The following is a 23,372-nucleotide window of genomic DNA, read 5'->3' as shown; positions in this document are numbered from 1 at the left end:
TACCATAACTTAAGCATAAAGTAAATTAAATAACATTACTGTAACTAACTTTGCACTTCTAGATAAAAAATAACATTTACTACTTCTCTTGGAATTTACCAACTCTACTCATATGTTCATCACAGAGTAACAACATAGAGACAAATTTCTCAAACACATTAAGACTGCAAAAATCATTTCTGTCTTCAAGAATGGTGTGACCCAAGGACGTAGCCAGCAAGGGGGTCCAAATTCCCAAATTTTCTATTTTTTCAATTACTTTTTTAGCAAGTGATTATTATTATTGAAATAATTCAGTACTACCGACATGTACTGCTGAAAGATAGTTCTCAACAAAGAAATAGATCAAGAACTTTTTAAGGAACAAAATGGGGCCTTACTCCCTGTCTACTATGGGAAAATATCAGTTGTCTGGATACCCCACCCCCAATTTTTTCCTGGCTACGTTCTTGTGGCGACCCTTGTCTAGCCAAGCAATTATCAAACGATTGCTGTATTGTCTGTTTTCAGCAATGTCTTTGAAAGGATTTTCTTTGAAAATTTTTTGAATTTTATAGACAGATCTTAGGTATTAAATTAAAACTAGTTCGGATTTAGGAGAAACAAATCAACGCAACGGTTGATGTGGTTACAACACTTCTTAAATACATTGACGGTGGTTTGGAGAGGCATGAACATGTGCTTAGCATATTTCTTGACCTTTCTAAGGCTCTCGACTGTGTAAATCATATGATACTGTTGCAACAGTTGAGATCAAGTGGTGTTCGAGGCCTGTCACACATGTGGTTTTCATAAGTTTTTTTCATAAATTCTTGATATAGCTGGGAATTTTGCATCAAATGTCGGGTGTGCTTGGTGAAGATTTGTCAACTGTACCAATATATCAGATAGGAACTTAAACATAAAAGAGGAACACAAACAGTTTTTATTAAGGGCCTGGCAAGGGCTTCTTAAGATATTATAGATTATGGAGTTATAAAATAATATCTTTTGTGTTACATTTATAGTCCTAGTTAAAGAAAATTTTCTTGAATACAGAAAAAGTAGAAAATGTCCTACCTTTCCAAGTGAAATTACAAGCATTTAAAAAAGGACTTTAGCCACTTTTGTGTAATCTGCCCAAATAGAAACCGCTGAATCTATTTGTCTGCCCACCTGTGTGTTAACTTTTGTTAGACATTAAACTTGGTCTAAAAAATGAACTCTATTGAATTCGTGGTAACAAAATAATTCCGCAGTCTGCTTGTCCGTCTTTGCAATAACGCTTTTGTTACGTTTTGTCAGGTCCTTTGATACTGCGTTGTCGGTTTATTTACAGGGTTTTGAAAACTGTATTTCCTAAATGTCTATACTAAATGTGTATACGATTCCTGAAAGATGTCATTGCCCGACGTGTCATTTCCTCCGGAATAACAGCTGTTCCTATTGAGTTCCTGTCTGGAGACGTCTAGACTTGCTCTAGTCTACTAGAGTGCAAGATCGATGTGAGTCAACCTTTGAATTAAAACAATCTACAGAAGAATATCGGTGGAGACAAGGTCTGTGGAGCGGGCAATCAAAGTTCCCGCGCGATAAGATAACGATTTCCAAGAAACTCTAATACAGCGATGTAAATCCGAGCATTGATGTTTTGCTGACACCACATATCAAAGTGTTGTATTCCGATGTTATTGAGTTAATTTTCAACCATGATGACTATACATATCCAACCTGTACAATGTTGGATCTCTATTACAGAACTGTTGTGTAAAAAAACCAAGAATTTGACTGTATAAGAGCGATGTTCTTATAAAAGTATAATGGTGACTGATATTGTTCTGTTTTTGGATTGAAGTCATTTCGCAATGATCCAGAGAGGCATAGACTTTTACTAATATCATGTTTCCCTGTATCACAAATAACTTTAATATGAGAGGTGCTCAAAACAATATTTATTTGTTTTCATGGAAACCAAATAAAAAGAAAACTTCTGTATTGTTAATTATTTCCGTGGAAACTATGTGTCTTTTAATTAATTAAAGTCTTGAGATTCTCGCACATATTTTTAAAAGCTCTTATACTGTAAAAAAATCATGGTTCGGTCTAATTGAAAGGTAACTCCTAAAGAGGGTCCGTAAGAAAGCACAGGAGGAACACAAAGAGGCTTTCCTCAACTGGTTGAAAGAGGCTTCCAACCAAGAAAGAGTTAGCTGTCTCCACTACCGGCACCAACTTTTGTGTTAGAAAGAACTTCTTCTGCAGTAAGGAAAGGGAAAGTTAACCAAAGACCCAATCACCAGGGCTTCTTCCTCGAAATACGACACAGCCCAGCCGGGTTTTGATTTCAAAGTTCCGAAAAGACTTCGAAAAGACCTCCTTCTTTGAATTCTTAAGTCAGCAGAGAAGAGTCCTTTCACACCCATCTTTGTGAATTTCAACAGGGCATGTGTCCAGAGAGTCTAAGGGAGATTTTCACGTTTTCTTCTGGTTTTTCTGGAGAAAAATCTCCGAGGTTCAGAGGATCAGACTCCATCTTCTTGAACCCTCACCTCCTAAGAGAAAAGCGCCCAGAAAGTTTCCTGGGACGATCTTCACAACTCCTTGCATCCTGTCAATTGTTTTTAGAACCATCTTCAACCAATCGGCCACTGAGTATATTACTGCTTTGTGGGACGGTGTGTTCGAGTAACAATTCTGGGAGCGATGCTAGATTTACAAGGCAAGAGGATGACCACTACACTATGTCGCGATGGTTGGGGCGGCGTAGACACGTGGGGGGGGAGGCAGGACACCTCTCCCCTGTATACTATCACCAACTTTGAGTCACACCAACACCACCACCACTTCAACACTAGTATGAAGACGAAGACATTGGTGAAGATTCTTTTACTGTTACTCAAATTTGAGAGAATATAGTATAACACTTTATAAATATGAATGTGTATATTTTTGCCACTAACGTTAGAATGTAAGTTATTAATATAAATTATGAGTGTGGATATCACACGTATAGATTATTGTCCAAAAACTAAAACATTAAAACATTTAGAATATTCAAAAAATAAAAAAAATACAAATTAATCCAAACTGCATTTTGTAAGTATTGGGCCAACGCTTCTAATATTAAAAAAAATGTATTTGCGCTAACATTTTTAAGCTAATAGTTTAAATAAATCAAAGAAATGCATAATGTGTTATTAAGATATCTATTGCAACAACACAGCTAGAAATGTCATTAATAATTGTTGATAGTTTTAACTATGGATGACCATTTAATTCATGCAAGAATTTCTTAGGGCTTTCATTATTAAGCACAAGGCAAAACATATCACAATAAAACAATTCTTGCTTGGTGCGGTTCCGTAAATAAAACTAAATTAAATTTTATACTTAAACATATATTTCCAAACACGATGGGATGGATAAATTCTAAGTAATTCGAAATGTCAAATATAGTAATATCTGTCAACGTGCAAAATTTAAAAAACATTGTTTGTATTTTATACTTTTGCACTGTAATTAACTGGTCATTTAGTCCAATTAATACCTTCGATCAACAATCCAAAATAATTAGGCTTTTGGATTTAATCCAGGTGCTAAAATATGAATTTTAATTAAACTTGACCAATATGGTTTAACCTGTAGATAAGAGTTTTGCCTTTTTGTTACTACTGTAGTTTCGAAAATCTTGCTACATATTGGTTATCTGAACTCATTTATTACACGGAAATAAATTTGTTAAATTTGGAGCATCAATATTTTATATTCAGGTTCTTTTATAAAGAATATCTTGGAAAAAAATGCTCAAAGAGCTTAGTACCAATACTGGGTAGTTGCTCGGACAAACTTATGTCTAGGACAAATGCCGCACCATGAGCAAAAATGGTAGTTATAAAATTGTGACACGTGCCAGCACAGTTGTTTTTTCAGCTGTGAAATGAGGGCATCACTTTGGTTCAATTGAAAATGTATTTATCTTTAAGACGATTTCGGTGCAAAGTAAAGATTGTTCTTATGCAATTAAATTTATGTGTTTCCTTTGACAAACACACATACACATCGCACATTTGTTGGATTAAATGAAACTGAAATCACTTGGCTGTAATACTGACCTTGAAGTAAAAAGTTGCAATCAGAATTCGAATGACGATGTACAGCGAGTTGAAGATGGCGAGACCTACGAAGTTGGCCAAGAACAGGGTGGAGAGCCAAACATAGCTCTTAACAGGCGCCATCCTCACCCCCTCCAGCATTATTAAAAAGCAAAAACCACCTATAGCCATCAGAACTATGGTCCTGTACCAAAGATACAAAGCAATGTCGTACATCTTTTGATTAGTGATTATGTAATACTAGCAGTTACCCGCAGCTTCACAGTCAATTTCATAGGCTTTGCAGGTGTATGGGCAGTGGTAACTTTCTGGTTCAAGTAAGCCCTTGTTGGCACAATTAATAAAATATGTCAAAAGTGTATATTTATGGCCATTGTAGTTTACTTCATTCTTGGTACTTTTTGTACCATAGTATATATATAATATATACTATGCCGTGTCATATGAATACTTTAGAAATAAGTGCCAATATATATCAATAGTTTATATACTGGCACGTTCGGGAAATGGATTTAAAACATTTGTACGAAAATTTGTATGTGAATTTGCCAGGACTTGAAACAGTCCATTTATATACGTGCCTTGAATACTTTGTATATTCAAGGTATGTATATAATATTTAGACAGTATTTAAATATTATATACTGTTTTGTAATACATATTGTCTAACCAAATCAATTGTCTTCAATCAGTGTTTAGATGGCTTGACACACACACACACACACACACACACACACACACACACACACACACACACACACACACACACACACACACACACACACACACACACACATATATATATATATATATATATATATATATATATATATATATATAATTGGAACTCAAAATACTGGAAGTAAATAATGAAGATAATTCAGAATCATCAGATTAATTATGACAAATGTAGCTTGAAATATATTAGCTAAATAAAAAGACAATGAAAATAGATAATTATACAACAACGAACATATTTTGAATACAGACAAGAAATATTGGTCATAAGAAAACATGCACTTCGAACTGTACACAAATCAACTTCTTATTTTATATAAGAAAGTGTGAAATAAAAGTATATTTATATAGAATACTCAAATTAATTGCCTAGAACATTTCAAAATTCAGCATTACCATTTTAATATAATTAAATAAAAAGTTTCTACAAAATTTTACATTTATCATAGATATATTCCTGCATTGGAAATTCAATTTTAATTCCTTGCAGTTTTAAAAGTATATTTGTGCCCAGATAATATTTTATTCAGTTTATGTCATCGTAAAAATATACAATTTATTTTATCGTTGGTAAATTTGAGATTAATCTAACTTAAATGTTTACTATTGTCTAACCACAGTGTTTTACCACGCACAAGATGAGATAAAACATTATTTAAGTCAATTTTAAGAATTTGCTTCTTTCTGTCCAGCATGGTTGCTCTAAAATTAATTTCAGTTTATTTAGCATGTAACATGTAAATCTTAAATTTGATTACATTACATATATTATATTGCTGAAAACATGATATTTTAATGTAGGTTCTTTGTAAGTGATACCATCTATTATGGAAATTGTATTTTAAGATTTACATTGAAATCCACACTCAAAGATTGTTTAACCAATGCTGTATATTCATTCACCTATTCAGTTTATAAAACAACTCACCACGCAGTGTATAGCTGCCTCCTGTGGACGTGGACGTGGCGAAGCGATTCATCAAAAATGCTGAGTGGTAGTTGTTCAGACTTGTATATTGTTTCTGCCTCTTTGTGTTCCCACTCCTCTAAAATTAATAAATTTTAATAAATCTACGTAATCACTGGCAATATTGTATATATTTTTAGATGGATTCCTGCACGAGTTATCAACAATTGAATTATTTCTCTACATTCCCAGCAACATTAATGGGTACAGATGGTGAGGTGCAAATGGGCCAGAAAATGATGATGATATAAAGAGTGCTGTGATACCCATTGTGACCTAATCCAATTCATTTTAATCCCAATGTGGGATGAACGGTAGCCTCTGATGTTCCCATGTTTAAGTTTTTCCACCTCTCAGACAGTCAGTTCTCAAACCTGCCCTTGGGGAATTATTCTAGGTGATCCGAGAAAAATCCGAGAAGTGATGCTCAAAATTCTGCGTGTGCTGAGATGATCAGATTTCAGGTCAATTAATAAGCTTACAGCAAGATACACAGATACACACATGCATGCACATTGGTGCGTGCATTAACCTCTTACGGCCCAAATTATTTATTTGTCAGGAAAAAAATCTTTTACCAAAACTTTTTGGTATTAATAAACCTTTTAAGATGACTACTATTTTTTTTAAATTTTTATTTGTATATTTAGGGGTTGTTTAAGGTTTGTTGCAAATTAGCAACATTGGGCATAATGTAAAATAAGCTCAAAATGGGTATGTAACAAAAATGAAACAGTGGGTTATAATAGAATAATGTTTATTTACATGAAAGTTTTCATTGTCAGGGTAATATATTAACAGTTTTTAGAAACTTGCTAATAAAAACACTCTAGTAGAGTACACAAACATAATAAAATAAGTTTAGGCATAAACCAGATATGGTTAAGCTCATGTGTGAAATGCGGTGAAGCAATTACGAGCTTTTGTCAAGCAGAGATGAACACTGCACTTGATGCACTTCACCACAGTTATTCCTTTGCATTGTGGGTTTTTGCAACGTTGTCGGTCCTCTGTGATTTGAGGCCAGTGTGATGTCTCATCTCTTCTAGTAGTGGGCTCTGGAATTGGTTTGGCTGGGCCACGTTTCTTCTTTAGATTGTGTTGCATATCAATCTGATCTGCAGATGGTCTTCCTCTTTTCTTTTCTGTGTTCTTCCCTTGTTTTAGAAGACTCTCGGCCACACTTGATTTGAAATCCAATAAGTCCATTATGTCTTTTTTAGTTACTTTTTGCTCTTTGCAACTTCTTCGGTAAACAAGCCATGAGTTTACGAGTGTGAGATCCATGAAGTGGAATAAAAACTTTAGGTACCATTTCTTGGATTTTATTTTTATTCTGTAGTATGCAATCAAGCCATCCAAGAGGTCTACACCTCCCATCAATTTGTTGTAAGTTACTACAGCTTTCGGGCATGGAACAAAAATTTCCTTTGATGATTTCCTATCATATCTCTTAACTTCTGTCAATGGAAGCGCACTTTCAAAAGTCGAAACTAAGGTTACTCCTCTGTTGTCAAACCATTTGATTGCTCTCACCTCAATGTCATCTTTTTCATGTTTCTTTTCTTCAAATGATCCTCTTCCTTGTGCTTTCATTTCTTTATCTTTGGGAAAGTTTAATCCCGGAAACCGACCAGTCCTTATGGTAGATAATCCACCAATGCCTAGCTTAGAAAGTTCAAAAAACAGTGGCAATGAAGAAAACCAGTTGTCAAAGAAAAGTAGGTAATCTTTCTCCCTTGGAATGGTGTTGGCCATTTTCAGAACTATATTTGAGCTCGCCCCAAGATCAGGAAAACCAGGAACTGGCTGAATTTTCCCACAGTAAATTTCAAAGTTATATACAAGTCCTTTTGTATCACACAAAGCAAAGATTTTATAACCCCATTTTTTAGGTTTTTTTGGATTGTATTGTCGAAGTTTTGAGTTCCCCTTATAAGGAACAATCTGTTCATCAACACATAAGTGCTGTTCCTTGGAAATCATTTTTAATTTTTCCTTTAAATGATCAACCATGGGACGAATTTTGTAAAGTCTGTCACGCTCAGGATCATTTGGATTGTAGTTCGTGTTGTCATTCAAATGCAAGTTATTTTTTATTTCAATCCAACGATTTCGACCCATAACATCTGCTACTTTTGGGACTCTTGTCAAACTTGCCCAATACATCCTTGCCCTGGGAAGGCCAAAAATTGACATTGCAAAACAAATACCAATATATTGTTCGAGTTCATTCCTGGTCAAGTTCAATGGCTTGTTAGGATTTTTTTGAATTGCAAATAAATTTGACTGATCTACAATTCTATCAAGAATTGAGTTGTCAAAAAATTCTTTAAAGTATTCTATAGGAGAGGCACGCACAGTACTTTCAGGAAGTGTGTCTTTCCAGATAACAGGCTCTCTTACACTTTCGGCAGCATCCACATTTGTCCAAAGTGGGGGTGGAGGCTTATCTTTGTTGGTCTTCCTTGGTGCCTGCGTAGAAGTAGACGGTTCTTCCTCTTCTGCTTGACTTGAGGTTTCATTTCGAATTTCTGCTAAGTTGTCTTCTTCGGAGTTCATTTCTTCGTCTAAGGACAAACACAATTGAGTTAGATCATTATAATATTACATTTACATACACAAAGTAATAAGTATCACCAATAATGTCAATGAGCTGTGCTAACATTATTGTATTTAGATTGCATAAATCTTTCCAGTCGGTTTGTGTGGGCAAGGTCTGGGTCGTAATCTGGGTCGGCGTCACTGTCGTCTGCACTATCATCGGCACTCGAATCAGGTGGCAGCATACAGCATTCCTCTATTTCTTCACTCGTGAGATAAACCGGAGGACGAGGATCCCTCCTTGATCGATTCATCTCTAATTACAAATATAGGTTTTTAGTTTTACAATAGCATAAATCTTCGAGACTCTTTTGTAATGAATTATGCTTATTTGGAAACAAATATGTACCTTGAAAACTAAGTTTATACCCAGCCATTATGGCCCAATGTTGCAAAAGATATACTAACAGATTTTCAGGTTTTGGCCCACTGTTGCATTAAAGACACAATGCGGAATCGAGAGTTTTCTAGGTTATGGCCCAATGTTGCAATAAAGACTCAAACGGTTTTCGAGCTGTAAACTTTGAAAATTTGTGAAAACAACTTATGTAATCAATTAATATACTTAAATAATGAAATTCTCAACACCTAGAATTTTTTTGATTTAGCTAACTTACCTTTTTTTGGGAGTATGGCTTCTCTAAAGCTGTTGAATTGCAGAGCATGTAAAATCCAAGAATCACAACAACAAGATGGCTGCCTCTGGACTACCTGTAGTCAGTGTAGCCAATGTTTTGCCACAAAATTTACCACCAGTATGTTGCAAAAACGTAACAATGGGATTTAAAGCGATATTTAACATCTAAAGTCCTAAAAAAAATTAAATGTGGTATGTTGCTAAATCGCAACATGGGGCCGTAAGAGGTTAAAAGTAACTTCTTGTAAATAATAACCAGTAGAATACGTTAACTTCACAATCAGGGTCTAGATCACATTATTTTATTAACGTTTCAAGCGTATCTCATAAGTTTTCAGGTTTACACCGAGTCAAAATATTGCTAACACATAAGACTTCAGCCTCTTACAAGGAGAACTATATTCAGACCAAACCTGTCAGAGCCAATAATGCATATTCGCTTGTAAAGATGAGTGGAGGGGGCAGAGCTGTATCAGGTTAAGCTGAGGCTAAATCCATTAGGAATAAATATAGCTTCTTTATCACAGGCTGGCAGCTTTGTCCTAATCTGGTTCTGCCTTCCTCGTTGAACTTTTTCAGCCATGTTGCTGTTAAATTAAAAAGTAAACATCAGATTATCAAAAAGCTAGCAGCCTGTGTTAAAGAAGCCATATTACTCGGTGGAGCTTCGGCCAACAACATCCGAACACACACATTCGTCATGCAGGGTGGACGATACAGCTCCACCTCATTCACTCAACTTTATAAGCGGATGTTCATTATTGGCTACTCAAATTTAGGTTGACCAAGGCTGAGGTTCCCAAGATTTTTATTGTGTTAACTTTCCAATAACACATTGAGTATCGACAAACTTAGATCACAAATATTAGGTGTGCAATTTGTCTTTATTTAAACTTTTAAACAACACCAAATGCATTCCATTATTTTTCTATTAAATTTCTAAGCATTTTCCGCTTGAGAAAAAAACTAAATAATGCAAAGTGGGTAAGGTAAATATTTATGCAAGTTTAATAAAAATTGAAATAATTAAAAATACCTGTATTGGTTTCCTTCATACCGGATGGTTTCCCACTCATTTCCTTTTTTGCTTTAAAGCCAATGTTTCGTGTTGCTTTCCCATAATTATGCTCCAGTTGGTGTAATCTCTTCGCCATTTCGTTCCACATGTTCTTGTGAGTTGTCAGAAGATTAATCTTTTTCCTATAACCCAAATTGTTAATATAATTTAGTTAAAGTCATAATCATGCTAGTAATCTCCTCACATAGATGTATATACAAAATAACCGAGATTCAATTATATCTACACTACATAAAATATATAGTGCAAAATAAAATTATGTATTTAATTTAATTTATCTTATCGAGTTCAATTTAAAAGTGTATTTAAATACGATTGGTAGGCACAATTATTAAAAAGCAGTTTAAATGAGTGTTTTAAGCATGTTTAGTTTTTTACAGGGTGAATATAAAGTCAGGACCCCCCCTCTACTTTTTTCTATAGGTAATATAAGGAGATATCCTTTGGGTAGTGGTGCAATATGGAAAGGAAGTTTCATTTTATGACATTGAAAATTTTTTGTGTCCCCCAAAAATGCAAAATTTTGGGGGCAACCCAAAAATTTCAAATGTAAACCCCTATCAAATGACCCCTCATTTTAAATAGCATGTGTTATATGTTTTTAATTATGCATAGGTTGAATTAGCTTACTTATTATTTTATTTTTATTTAGTATTGAAATATATTTCTTCAAATATTGTGTTTGTTAACCTATTGTACGATCAACTATTTTACCTTCAATATGCTTTAGCTTTATATTGAATTGTGTTATTATAAATAGTGTTCTTGGAAGAACCACACAAACTTCTCAAGATGATTTGGTATACCAATACAATACTTTTAATCCACAATGATCTGAATAAATCAGCTTAAATTTAGCGAAACATTTAAATTAATACACTATTACATCAAATACAATCCTTCAGATGTATTGAAGTTACGGCTGTTCCATAGCAGTTTCTTTAGTAACTCATTTTGAGATTAAAAATTCATTTGATGAGCTTTGTGTCATTCATGGAGCATCTATCCTATGTGAACAAGAGGAGGCCCAACCGACTGTTTAGCCCGGGGCCCACCAAAGCTGTGTACGGCCATGTCTACAATTTAGAGATAATGAATCAAAGACGAGAGTAATATTGTGCCTCTTATATTGTAACGTTGATCTACATATAGAAAAAGAAAATTCTTAGACCCTACATTAACATGTTATTGTTGTTCCACTTGGTAGAATTAAAAGGATATCAAGACCACAAACATTTGCCATTGTTATATGCTAAACGGCTGAAGTTCCAAGAACATGTTTTTAAGAATCTGTCCTCTTCTTAAGGTGCTGAAATCCTGAAGCATAAAATTACAGATAAAAATACAGAACTGTAATGTACGATTTGAAACCTAAAAATGAGATCAGATACTAGATATCGAAACGTCGGGTCGTGATTCCGTTACATATTGTGTTATTCTTTCAAATAATTTATTGTAAATAATACACATTAAACACAACTGGAATGGTTTCAAACTTTTTTTACATAGTTTAGTGTTTTTTTTTAAGGAACGGCCAATCTCATTTTAGGCCATATTCTGCCCGTCCTCATGGGCCACTGGCCTATGCGAGGATCTCATCAAAAAGAATAAGGGTGAGAGTCGGTACAGTACAAGGTCTATAGCACTGACACTAACTGTTACAGACACAATTTGAACCTGCACTATTGTTACGAATCTGAAATCACTCACTTGAACAGTAACTGGACTACTACCATAACGAACACTGATGGGATGTAGGTGACTGATGCTATGAATAAGTCCTTCAGACGAAAACTGTAGAAATAATAGTCCTCAACACCTGGTGAAATAGCATTAAATAAGCAACTTCCTGTATTAGACGGAATCAAAATATAAATAAATTTAAATTGTAAGTGCAATATAGTCTGGGAGGCGAGAGCCAATTGGACTGTATAAACACACAACCTGGTATTTCATGAAATCGATAGAGAAATTGTTCTTACGAAAGAAATCGATCGTAAGCCACTTTCCTTACAGTTAAGGGCATCGAAAGGGATAAAATATGAAACAATAAATTTCACTCATTGATTGGTTTTTCCTAGATTTGTACACTTAAAACCGTAAAACGTTCGATACATAAATAATAATTATATCAGTCAGATAAGTATATAAAGACCGTCTATATGTGGTTAGCTTGGCGTGTCCTACGGTTAGTTTTAAGTGTGTAAAGAAAGCTAAAAAAAAAATACATTACAAGAAAATAATCATCTTGGAAGGAATTAACCCTTTGGATACCGTCCCATTTTGACCTCCACCAAAATTATTGTGGCTGATGATCGATGCCTTAAGGGAAAATACTCTAACGATTTCAAAAAACCTGATCTTGCTTCTTTTTATTATAACTGACTTTGTTGTATGTCTATTTTAAATGGATTTGGCATCGGATTTTAATAAAAAAAATAAAAAAAACAGGTTGAGTGCTTATACATTGCAAATTGGCTCTTAGATCCATCCGGCATTCATTTTACAAAAGGTGTTCTACTCTATGTCTTCGTAAAACTAATTTATGCTGATTAAATTAAAATTTTTAATATGGATAGACTTCTAATTGATTTCAACTATACATTATTTTAACTTTTCCATTTCAATCAGGAACTGAATGAAATATCCTGTCTAAAAGGATTTCGTTGTCTTAAGATAGTAATGTAAGCGGCGTACCATAAGTAGGTTGTTTCATTTTATTGAGATAGTACGAAATTATTGAGATTGGATTTATATCCAATATGAATAGCGTAGTATCAATATTGAGCTCGGAGCTTCGTTTCAATTCTGGTAGTGTTAGGGTATAGTGGTTCTTGGTAAATGTTGAGTGGCTCACATTTCAGTTGTTTTTTAACAATCAGGTGTTGTGCTTTCGCATTTGGCCCATAAATTTAGGCATACCAATATTGTCACAGGAATTACGTAAGTATAAATTGATACAAGCCATTACACTAACTTCCTTGGACTTATGATTGAATTCTCGCCTTGAATTCTCAATACATGTCGATTAGGAGTCTTGTAAGATAAACAGTGCTATCTTTGTTATTAGGAGGCTTGCACAGTTTGCTGACAAGAATGTTCTCCTCACAGCATATTCTGGCTGTATATATCCGTATTTGACCTATGCAGTTACAATTTGGGGTGCTAAACCACAGAAACGAAAACGAGTTTCACTTGAAAAAAGAAATTAATTAGGCTGATTTTTGGAATTAAATTAATTGGCTAATTCCTGTAGAGGGGGGTTTTGACTCATATTATTTTGACATTTTTTGGTATCAAAATTTTTAACACCTTAATTATTTACACAAAACATAAGAACATATGGTATCAATTTACAATAACGTGACCATGGAAAGGTATGTTCATTTTTTCCCCTGAAAACTGCAATTTTTCCTGAAAACAATAGTGAAGAAAAAATTCGTCGGCAACGAAAATCAAAGGAGTTACGATTTTTTTTAAACTCTGTTTTTGACAGTATCTCTGGCAATTTTACTGAAATGACGCTGACAAGTACGTTAATTCTGTCAACGATGCCTGCCCGCTGCGCAGTGCTGCGCACTGCTTGCTCTTTTAGAAAAAAAAATTAACTCGAGCTTGCAAAAGTCGAATCCCAGATCACGTGATGCCCCTGATCCTTAACCCTCCAAGTGTTGTTCGACAAAATTTTGTCGGTTATTTTCCATTTTTAACGCAATAATGCCCGAAAGGCATCAATATAATACAATAATATACTTTCCCCCCAGTTTATATGCACCTGTGATAATAATACTTGGCTATAAATGCCCAACCCATGAAAAAAGTCCATTTTTCATGGTCACGGTATTGTAAATAAATACCGAACATATTTCAACCTACCAACACTAACAGATACAATTTTAGAAAGTCCAGATTTTTAGTTATACCGAAGCACAACACTAAATTTTTTAAACATCCATATAACTCAGCAATTACATTGTTTAATGCCCTTCATCCACATCTTAGGTTGGAGTTGGATGTGGGTTTTTTCGGAGGAGGCTAGAGGATATTTAGTCCGATCAGAATATTACAGTATCCGAGAGTATTATGCCCAACTGTCCAGTAAGGAAAATAGTGATACTATAATATCACATCTGATACATAAATATCGTATCTGCTATATTTTACACTGTAAGCAGTTCCGTTTTATAACCCTATCCTTATGTTAACTAATTTAACAGATATATAATATGGATTCGACCTTTGTCAATGTTATGTATTGTATATAGTCGGATGACAATAACAGAATTTGATTTGATTTGACTAGTGTCTCTTTCACGTTTTTAGAAAAATTTGAAATTTATAATTGGACCTAAAATAGCTACTTGGGATACGTATTTTAATATTTTGACGAATTTAAGTTTAAAATTTAAAAAAATGCCTGAAATCCCTAATAAAATAGATTATAATCTCTAAAGGTAATTAAATAATATAATTAATCATATACTTTTAAAAAATGTCTTACCGCCATCATATTTGTAGTAAAGCATCAGCAACAGAGCAACAGACGAAAATCCTGCCCAGAATGCGGCCACTTTTTCTGTCAGACTGACGAAGCTACGGGGATGACTGAAAAATGTGTTTGGATAATTTTATGTGACCGAGAAAACAATTATAAAAAATATAAATTGATTCATACATGACAATATATGTAATCCAGGATATAATATGTTGTTGTTGTTGTAATATATGTTGCCCCAGGATCCAAGCGCCGATTTGTATTGTATAAAGAACATGGTTTTTCTGGTTATCAACATAAGCAGTTTTCCTAAAAATAAAAGAAAATGTATAGAAAAATATTAAAATTGTTAAAAAGAAACAGGAATTGTTGTACGGTAACCAAGGTCACATGAAGGAATGCGGAATCAACAAATCAACCTCACACACAAAGGTCAATGAACATCAAGGTTGGTCAATGACCTCAAGGTCAGTAAATGACCTTTGAGGTTGGTAAATAACCTTCAAGGGTAGTGCATCCCGTTCGAGATATTAAGAGAAGAGAACTGGGCGATAGTTGTGCACGTTACAGCCGTGGCTAGAATGCCGTGAACGGTTGTTCAAGACCGCTTAGCAATGTTGTGACGAAGATACGCAATTTTCTCGACAAGAGGGCCGCGTAGCAATGTTATGACGAAGAGATGCAATTTTCTCGACAAGAGGGCCGCGTAGCAATGTTGTGACGAAGATACGCAATTTTCTCGACAAGAGGGCCGCGTAGCAATGTTGTGACGAAGATACGCAATTTTCTCGACAAGAGGGCCGCGTAGCAATGTTGTGACGAAGATACGCAATTTTCTCGACAAGAGGGCCGCGTAGCAATGTTATGACGAAGATACGCAATTTTCTCGACAAGAGGGCCGCGTAGCAATGTTATGACGAAGAGACGCAATTTTCTCGACAAGAGGGCCGCGTAGCAATGTTATGACGAAGGGGAGTAGAGACTCAGTGACAGATAAAAGCGAATTTCCAGAATAAGAAGGATTTTCCTGTGAGGTACATTGTGGGGACTATAGTTAATTATTACAAACAGATCAAAATGAGTTGGTCCCCAGTAGGAGGAATCAGATTTTCTATACATAGGATATGTAGATAGCATGATGAGTTTATTGTGAATTCAATTCATCGAACATATGTGCTAGATAGTTTTGAGGTGATATGTTCAGCAGGGCTGTGTGGCGGGCCCCGTCATGTCGCGCCACCTGGTCGTCGACACGGCCCCTTCATATAAATGTGGCGGGCCGGCCCGGGCCCCGGTAAAACTGTTCGAAAAAACAGGTCTGAGTACGGTCCTGATGTTCAGATACCTACTGGTGTGTGTTTATATTTTTTATACCGAACATTCTATAGTTCCGTCTAGACTTCTCGTCGTTAAGCCCAAAACTGATAAACTCTTGTTCTCAACTCTGTGTTTAACTTGATTCTGGGACGTTAACAGGAATGTTCTTAAATTGTCATTACCGTGCAGCAAAAACTACCCATATAAGTAGCGAAGAAATCAAACTATCAAAAACTTAGTACTTACACAAATAGCGGCTATTCACTTAAATTTTTAATTTGGCTACTCAGCTTGTTTTAATACATTGAAATTTGGTGTATAGGTTATGACCTAGAAACCGAACCGCATAAATAACAATTTTACAGCCTTTATTTTCAAAATGGCGGCTTTTAACGTACATATCTTAAACTCAACATTTGACAAAACAGTTACAGATATTATTTTATTCGGATAATTTAATTAAAGATCAAACAATACCATGTTTAGACAATTGGTTGATAAATAACGGAGATAATTTATTTTTAAAACTGACTACTGAACAATATTAAATGTTACAGCACTTCTTTGTGAGCCACCAACATCAGTTGTTCTAATATTAGCTGCTCTAATCAACTGATTAAATCATTAAACTTTCGGATTGTGGTGTTAATACCCTTAAAGATTCTAAATATTTTACAATAAAAAATTTGTCTTATCTCATACCGTTTTCTAGGTATTGGTTACATGTAAATCCCATAAGAACTCCTCGATTACAAAGAATCAGAGAATGAAGTGTAGAAACAAGTTTAAAATTTGGTACAAAGATTGATCTTACAAAATTTTAATATATTTGCCACGTTCATTGGATATTTCATTCCAAAATGCTGGCCGTTCAAACTTAAAAAATTCACAGCTGTTACTTATGTAACCTAAAGAAAAAATAAATTGTTTCGGAACGCTCATACCATGTCTAAAACATTTTAGAGTAACAATATTTTTTATCTCAACGAGTTTCCAACATATTGATTACATGTAAATTCTACAAGACACACATTACTAATATTATTGTTGCCAAAGAAATTTTACCTACTTCTTCTGATTGAACCGAAAGAACTAGTTTTCCATTAGTTTTGTTTTAATTATTTTACTGTAAAAAAACAGCTAAATGTTCGTTGTTAGACTACCTATGAAGATTATCAATGTATAAGAAAATCTTACTGATGGGTTATTCCGATCGTGTAATTCCACTCTTGGAAGCTCCACGCGAAGTTATCCATCAGTAAAGAGTACACAGGAGGAGGTTGAGGCGGTTGTGGCAACATATGGAGTTCCACAAGGTAGCGTGCTCGTTCAATGTAGAACCACACTCCTAGGCGGAACAAATATGTCTTCTGGGCAGCCCAATCGTACACCACGATCTTGCGGCAGTACCTGCAGAACAACGTGGACTGCAGATTTCAGTTTCAAAATAACTTTACCTCTTTCTAAGGAATCACACATGTAAATCAAACAAAACCTAATTTATTCGAACAATTTTGTTGGCAATCTTAAAAACCTTGGTAAAGTATTTCTGTAAACTATTACGTTTCTATTCACAATTTATAGTAAAATGCAAAGTTTCAAGCCTACATGTTAAAATGGCATATCATTGTTCTCAATTGTTTAGAAATTTATTTATCTGTGACTTTTTCGTTGCCATACTACCAAAGTGAAAGTCAGTTAGTGGTTTTTCTTTTTATTTGCACATCGCTAACGCTCAGCCTATTGCCATGGAGTGACATGAACCACCATTGATCTCTATGTTGACTATATATATATATATTTATTCTGTGTACATTTTAAAAGTGTACTTGAAAAAGTTGTTAATTACAACGAAATATTGTACGAAAAAATTGTAGTTTTCTTTTGAAACTGCTCTAAGAGACTATATATATAAAATTTAATTTCAATAAACATTGAATCACAAAAAGTACTTGCTCCACCGGGACTCGAACCCGGATCTCTCACTTGCCGGGTGAATGTGTTACCATTACACCACAGAGCCCCCACTTTTTACGATTCAATGTTTATTGAAATTAAATTAGGCTATTGCCACTCATACAAATTTAATAATATATATATATATATATATATATATATATATATATATATATATATATATAAGTGAGAATTTATTCAAAATTGTATAGTGTAATAATATTTTTAATGTCAAAATGTCTTTGTTTGTTTGTTTTGCTTTCACGCGAAAACCATTCAACCGATTGTACTGAAATTTTACATGGACATTTTTAAGGTCCCTGGGATAAATGACTATTCTTATTTCGAAAAACATCATCTTGGTCTCCAAAGTTGTGAAATATTAGTTTAAAGAGCATTCCCAATGTAATAAACTGTTATGTGTAAACATTGTTTATTATTTCCTATTGGTTTACATTATTTACAGTGAGTACATTCACTACGGAGTATCAATTATTCTTGACATCGTTTTAGATTGCAGTGATTAGGTAAGTACTCATCTACCTTAAAAAATGCCCTAAAACACAAAATAGTCAGAATTTGACTCCGAAGACTCCCTTTTGAACTATTACATATTGAAAGTTAGCTTTTGAACTAATGAACAAATTCTAGCTCTAAATGTTCTAAAATATTAACTATATATTTCAGTATGTAAATAAACAAATGCGTAGTGTCTTTGTTAGTTTACTTTTAACTTTATATTTCACTATCTAACTTATACTACTATACATTTAAAGGCTGATATAAAACCCATGTTAGCTCACTTTCGACAGAAGTAGGCTTCTATGATCTGTGATATGTATGTTCATGGTCGGGAAAGAGACAAAACTAGCTATGGAACAGAAAATACTAACATCGAAGTAGATTACGATGATCATAAATAAACACTTTTTAACATTTTTTCTTGATCGTGTAAAGAAGGCAAACTCGACATTGGCGTTGGAAATATAATTCACTCAAACCAGAATGCTCATAAAAGTACATGTGCTAAACCTACGTAATTGCGTGCTAAGCTGCGGACAACTGCCAGTATGTATACAAGGTGTTCATTTGAAAACTTCAAACTCGTATTATAGCCCAAGTATGAAAATTCTTTAAACGGGAGTGTATAGTACTAATTGGGGGAACAAAAACATTTCAAAATGGCGTGCACACCCCCATGTCCCCTCGTAACCAAAACCAAAGTTTTGAAATGGCAACTAATACCTTGTGAAACCTCAAATTGAAGCTCATACAAATGCTGTACTTTGGTAAAAAAGTGAAATCGGCCAAGCCGTTTGGTATCAGCGGGGCCAATAATGTAATTTCTTACACAACAATTATTAGTCTAGAAACTACTGTACTACTGCAAATAAAAAAAAATACTCACTGCATAATACAGTTGTAAATCCTTTGTAAATTGGTAGCCATTGTTGTTCAAGCAAAAAAAAACTCGTTTATATATATATATATATATATATATATATATATATATATATATATATATATATATATGTAAAACGCTTAACCAGAGTAACTTTATATATATATATATATTATTAAATTTTTTATTTAAGTTCCTTTTCTTGTTGCTATTTAGTTATTAATTATTTGATTTTGTAAATATTTATACACTTTTTGTTATCTGAAAAAGAATGCTGACATATGAAAATTCATAAAAAGAGTTTACCAATATTTGGTTTTTTATTTTCACATGAAGAGAATACATATGTGTGTGTGTGTGTGTGTGTGTGTGTGTGTGTGTGTGTGTGTGTGTGTGTGTGTGTGTGTGTGTGTGTGTGTGTGTGTGTGTCACTATCAAGATATCGTGCGGGCGGATATACAAACATACAGAAATAAAAATTTCCAACATTTTCGCTAACGCACAGCCAATTAGACATGACCAACTTACTTTAAATAAATATGTTAAGAGGTTTAAATTAAATGAATGTATTTCATTTCATTTTCTAGTTAATTTTTGTAGTTATTTTAATATTCTAGTAATATTGTTTTTGGCCAAAATGTCTAATAGTCTGATCTTGCCATACTGTTTGAGAGATAAAACTAATTAAATCTGTTTGAGTCTAAAAGTTGTGAGTTTTATATTAATAGAAAATCATATATAAGTAACTTTTTCTTTAGAACAAAAACAAAATAATATTTTATCATTTTGGAACTCACCATGATGGACTTCTTCCAGTATAGTCCAACCAGATATGTAAAGTTTTGATGTCACCCAGGTGTTTTGTGGTGTAAAGTATAAACCAATCATCTGTGTACGTTTGCAGTGTTTTCTTTCTGCTACATCTAAGTACATGAGCCTTGAACAAAATATTTTCATCTAAAAATGGGTAAAACCTCGCACTCTTCGATTATGCAACACAATTACACAATTATTTATAGCCAGTTATTTATAGTTTCTACTGCAACAAACTGCAGGTAGATTTTTAGTGTTAGCGTAATTATGAGTTTGAAATATCATAAATTTGAACTATAAGGCAAGTGCTGAAAAGTGACAAATGTAACGTATTTTGAGAAGGAGTGCTTCTTTTGTCACCTTTTATAAACATTTGGATTCGTTAAAATTGTTAACAAGGTTACAGTAAAAAAAAAAGCTCTGAAGTGACACTATTTTGACATTTTCGACCATCGTCTATACAGGAAGCGAAATAAATTAACTTTTTTCAAAATGAACATTGAATAGAAAGGATATTACCTTTAAAATCAGGTACGGATCGATCTACCTTTACCTTTGAAAATATTAAAAAAAAAATACACCTACCCCCTCCCCCAAACACACACACACACACACACACACACACACACACACACACACACACACACACACACACATGAGAGGAAGTAAAATATCACAAGACAAATAAGTGTACAAAAATAGAATTGCTTTGATTCTTTGCAACATGACTAAATGTTTGATATTAATCATTACAGTACTTTTGGATTTCATGTTAAAACTCAACATCAATTTTATTGTTAAAAGGGAAATTGGAACACGGTGAAATCAAGATGAAAGAATTGACCTATTTGTAATATCGCTTGAAATACAAAGTAAAAGTAAAGTAAAGATAAGATGTCTTATTTTACCAGACGAAGTTAAGAATCCCTCCCTAACACTTAAGCTGGGGACCAACGGCTTTATCGTAACTTCCGAACCACGATCAATGGCCGGGCAAGCGGGCTGCTTATAAGGACAGGATCGCTCAGCGGTCACCCATCCAAGCAGCAGTCACGTTCGACATTGCTTGATCCAGTTATCTTGCGATAACCGTTGTACCCGCTACACTGCACCATTGGCAAAGTGTGTAGTAACAATATTTGGATGGGCAGAGTTTAATCAAAAAGTTTTCAATATTGCTTCTGGTGTACTCTATCAGGCTTCCTTGCATATTCCAAGTGCAATTTTTCTGAAAGTGAAATTTTTTGAAGAAGATCACTTCCGAAAGTCACTATAAATAGACCAAAATAGACAAGAGGTATGCAACTTACTCTGCTGCACGATGAAGTCCCCATCAGCCGTATCCCCACTCTCGAGGAGGTCCCGGAGGAGAACCGACATCCCGTGTAAACCCCCACCAGGTAGGCCCACTCTTCCCCGGGGAAGTTGTCTTCCAGAACTATCACATTGTCCTGAACAATATTTTTGTATTAGTACTCACCAGGTATGCATGAATTCTTTCCGGGAAGGTGTATTCTTGAAGTTCGCTAGCAAAGAAAAATCAAGCTAATCTTACATTCAAGGATAAAACTTTTCAGCCCAACAAGTTACCTTAAACTTGTGGTATTGCAAACAATATTTGAGATATTCATTGCTTTATTCTAAAGATATTAAAGATACATTTTACAAAACAGGAAATTGAACAAATATATTATCTGTGCAGCTTTGTTAAAGATAGTCAAGCTTAACAATTTTATTTTGTGAAATTAAACATTTTATACTATAATAAACCACCCGAGGAGAGGAAAGATTGCTTCAAAACCACATGATGTCTGTTAATAGAGGAAAGGAAAACTGGCGAGTCAGAAGCTCTCTGCAATAACGATGTTTAACTGGAGCGTGCCTTCATAGCTGCCGAAGGCGAATAGGCCAGTGGCGTAACTAGAAAACTGTTTCGGGGGCGGAAGGTTCTGACACTGTTTGGTTTAAGAGATAAAATACCCTCTTAAATAGGAACTCGGGAATATCACCCAGGGAAATTGTTAAGTTTTAAGATCTCATAAATGTGTTCTATCTTAAAACGAACTAACGGATGCAATTTTCATGTATGTCTTTCAACATTTCGGAGGGGGAGCTAGAACCTTCTGAGCCCCCTGGAGTAAGACACCTGTGAACGTCCTAATCAACTGCAAAGGAATCATCATGAACACGTATTCAAATTTTCAACTCAATACTGTAGTCCCCCACTCACAAACAGCTAATAGTATTTTTTTTACTATATAACGTACTCGTCTAGCCATTTAGAAAGATTAATTAATCAGTTTAAAACATATACAAATCATAAAGTGTTTGCGCTATAGCGGCGTTTGCGATGACAATAAATTAAAAAGTTGTTTTTTACTGAAATCAGTTTTCGTTAATTCTACGTAAAAACCAAATTAAAAAAAAATATAAATAAAGTGTTAAATTAAATGCTGTAAATGCAAACTAACAAAATGACAGAAATCAGCATCAGTGAGAAGGATACAGATCACAGTTATTTGTAAAATGCACCCGAAGTCTAAAAATCTTACCTGAATTAGAACATTAAACTATATTGATTTAAAAAAATATTTGTACAAAGCTCTAGCCTTGTACTTTTATTATATTACTTCAGGCAAGTCTCATGATTATTTGATAGCGTGCGAAAATCTCACGCTCAAATCAGGATTTGAACCCTAATCTCTGGCGTGATCCAGAGACGGCTAGTATCTACCAGCATGAATTTTAAAATAATTAACTCTAAAGGCACACATAGCGCGATATAATGCACACCTACCCTGACGTGTTCATACTTTTCTTTGTTCCGAGCCCAAAAGAACATGACAGCAAATAAAAATAGGATGATAATGGCGCAAAATGGTGGCAAAACGTTGTCTTCTCCATCTCTAGAGTAGCTTATGTACTTGACCGTGGACAAGTGTAAAGTCGGAACAGATATCTCTGCTCCGATAAAGTTGATCATAAAGCAATGACAGTGGATCACCTCAGGATTTGTGTTGTACGCTACCTGAAACCGTGTGAAACATTGATATCAGACATGTTACATATTTTTCATAGATACATGATTAAAATTTGTCTACTACATTGCAATCAAAGTTTTTGGACTATGTCTAATAAAGATTTTTCCGTCACTTGCGGAACGCCATAAATACCCGATATGATAAGCAAACCGTCGTTTGAAATTCATATGGTAACTAGAATGCATGTGTAAATCAAGATAATCCGTTATTGAATGCCGTTCTGTCTTTTTGAC

At 34.3% G+C, this 23,372-nt stretch overlaps 1 protein-coding gene across 1 annotated transcript in view; it reads right to left on the bottom strand.

Annotated features, from left to right (window-relative positions):
• LOC124367774 (polycystic kidney disease protein 1-like 2) overlaps window positions 1-23,112 on the bottom strand; it is a 40,820-nt gene extending 17,708 nt beyond the window's left edge. Inside the window, exons 1-9 of the mRNA XM_046824880.1 lie at window positions 22,896-23,112; window positions 21,409-21,549; window positions 20,083-20,222; window positions 17,125-17,337; window positions 14,617-14,720; window positions 11,826-11,934; window positions 10,074-10,237; window positions 5,758-5,875; window positions 4,092-4,275 (exon numbers count right to left, since the gene is read on the bottom strand). Of these exons, the coding sequence (XP_046680836.1) occupies window positions 4,092-4,275; window positions 5,758-5,875; window positions 10,074-10,237; window positions 11,826-11,934; window positions 14,617-14,720; window positions 17,125-17,337; window positions 20,083-20,222; window positions 21,409-21,549; window positions 22,896-23,081 (1,359 nt within the window). The 5' untranslated portion in view covers window positions 23,082-23,112. The remainder of the gene's footprint in view (window positions 1-4,091; window positions 4,276-5,757; window positions 5,876-10,073; window positions 10,238-11,825; window positions 11,935-14,616; window positions 14,721-17,124; window positions 17,338-20,082; window positions 20,223-21,408; window positions 21,550-22,895) is intronic.
• Between the last annotated feature and the right edge of the window lie 260 nt (window positions 23,113-23,372).

The sequence above is a fragment of the Homalodisca vitripennis genome, chromosome 8 (assembly GCF_021130785.1).
Source record: "Homalodisca vitripennis isolate AUS2020 chromosome 8, UT_GWSS_2.1, whole genome shotgun sequence".
Taxonomy (NCBI): domain Eukaryota; kingdom Metazoa; phylum Arthropoda; class Insecta; order Hemiptera; family Cicadellidae; genus Homalodisca; species Homalodisca vitripennis.
The sequence above is the reverse complement of the archived record's forward strand: the minus strand, read 5'-3'. Positions and strand labels throughout refer to the sequence as shown.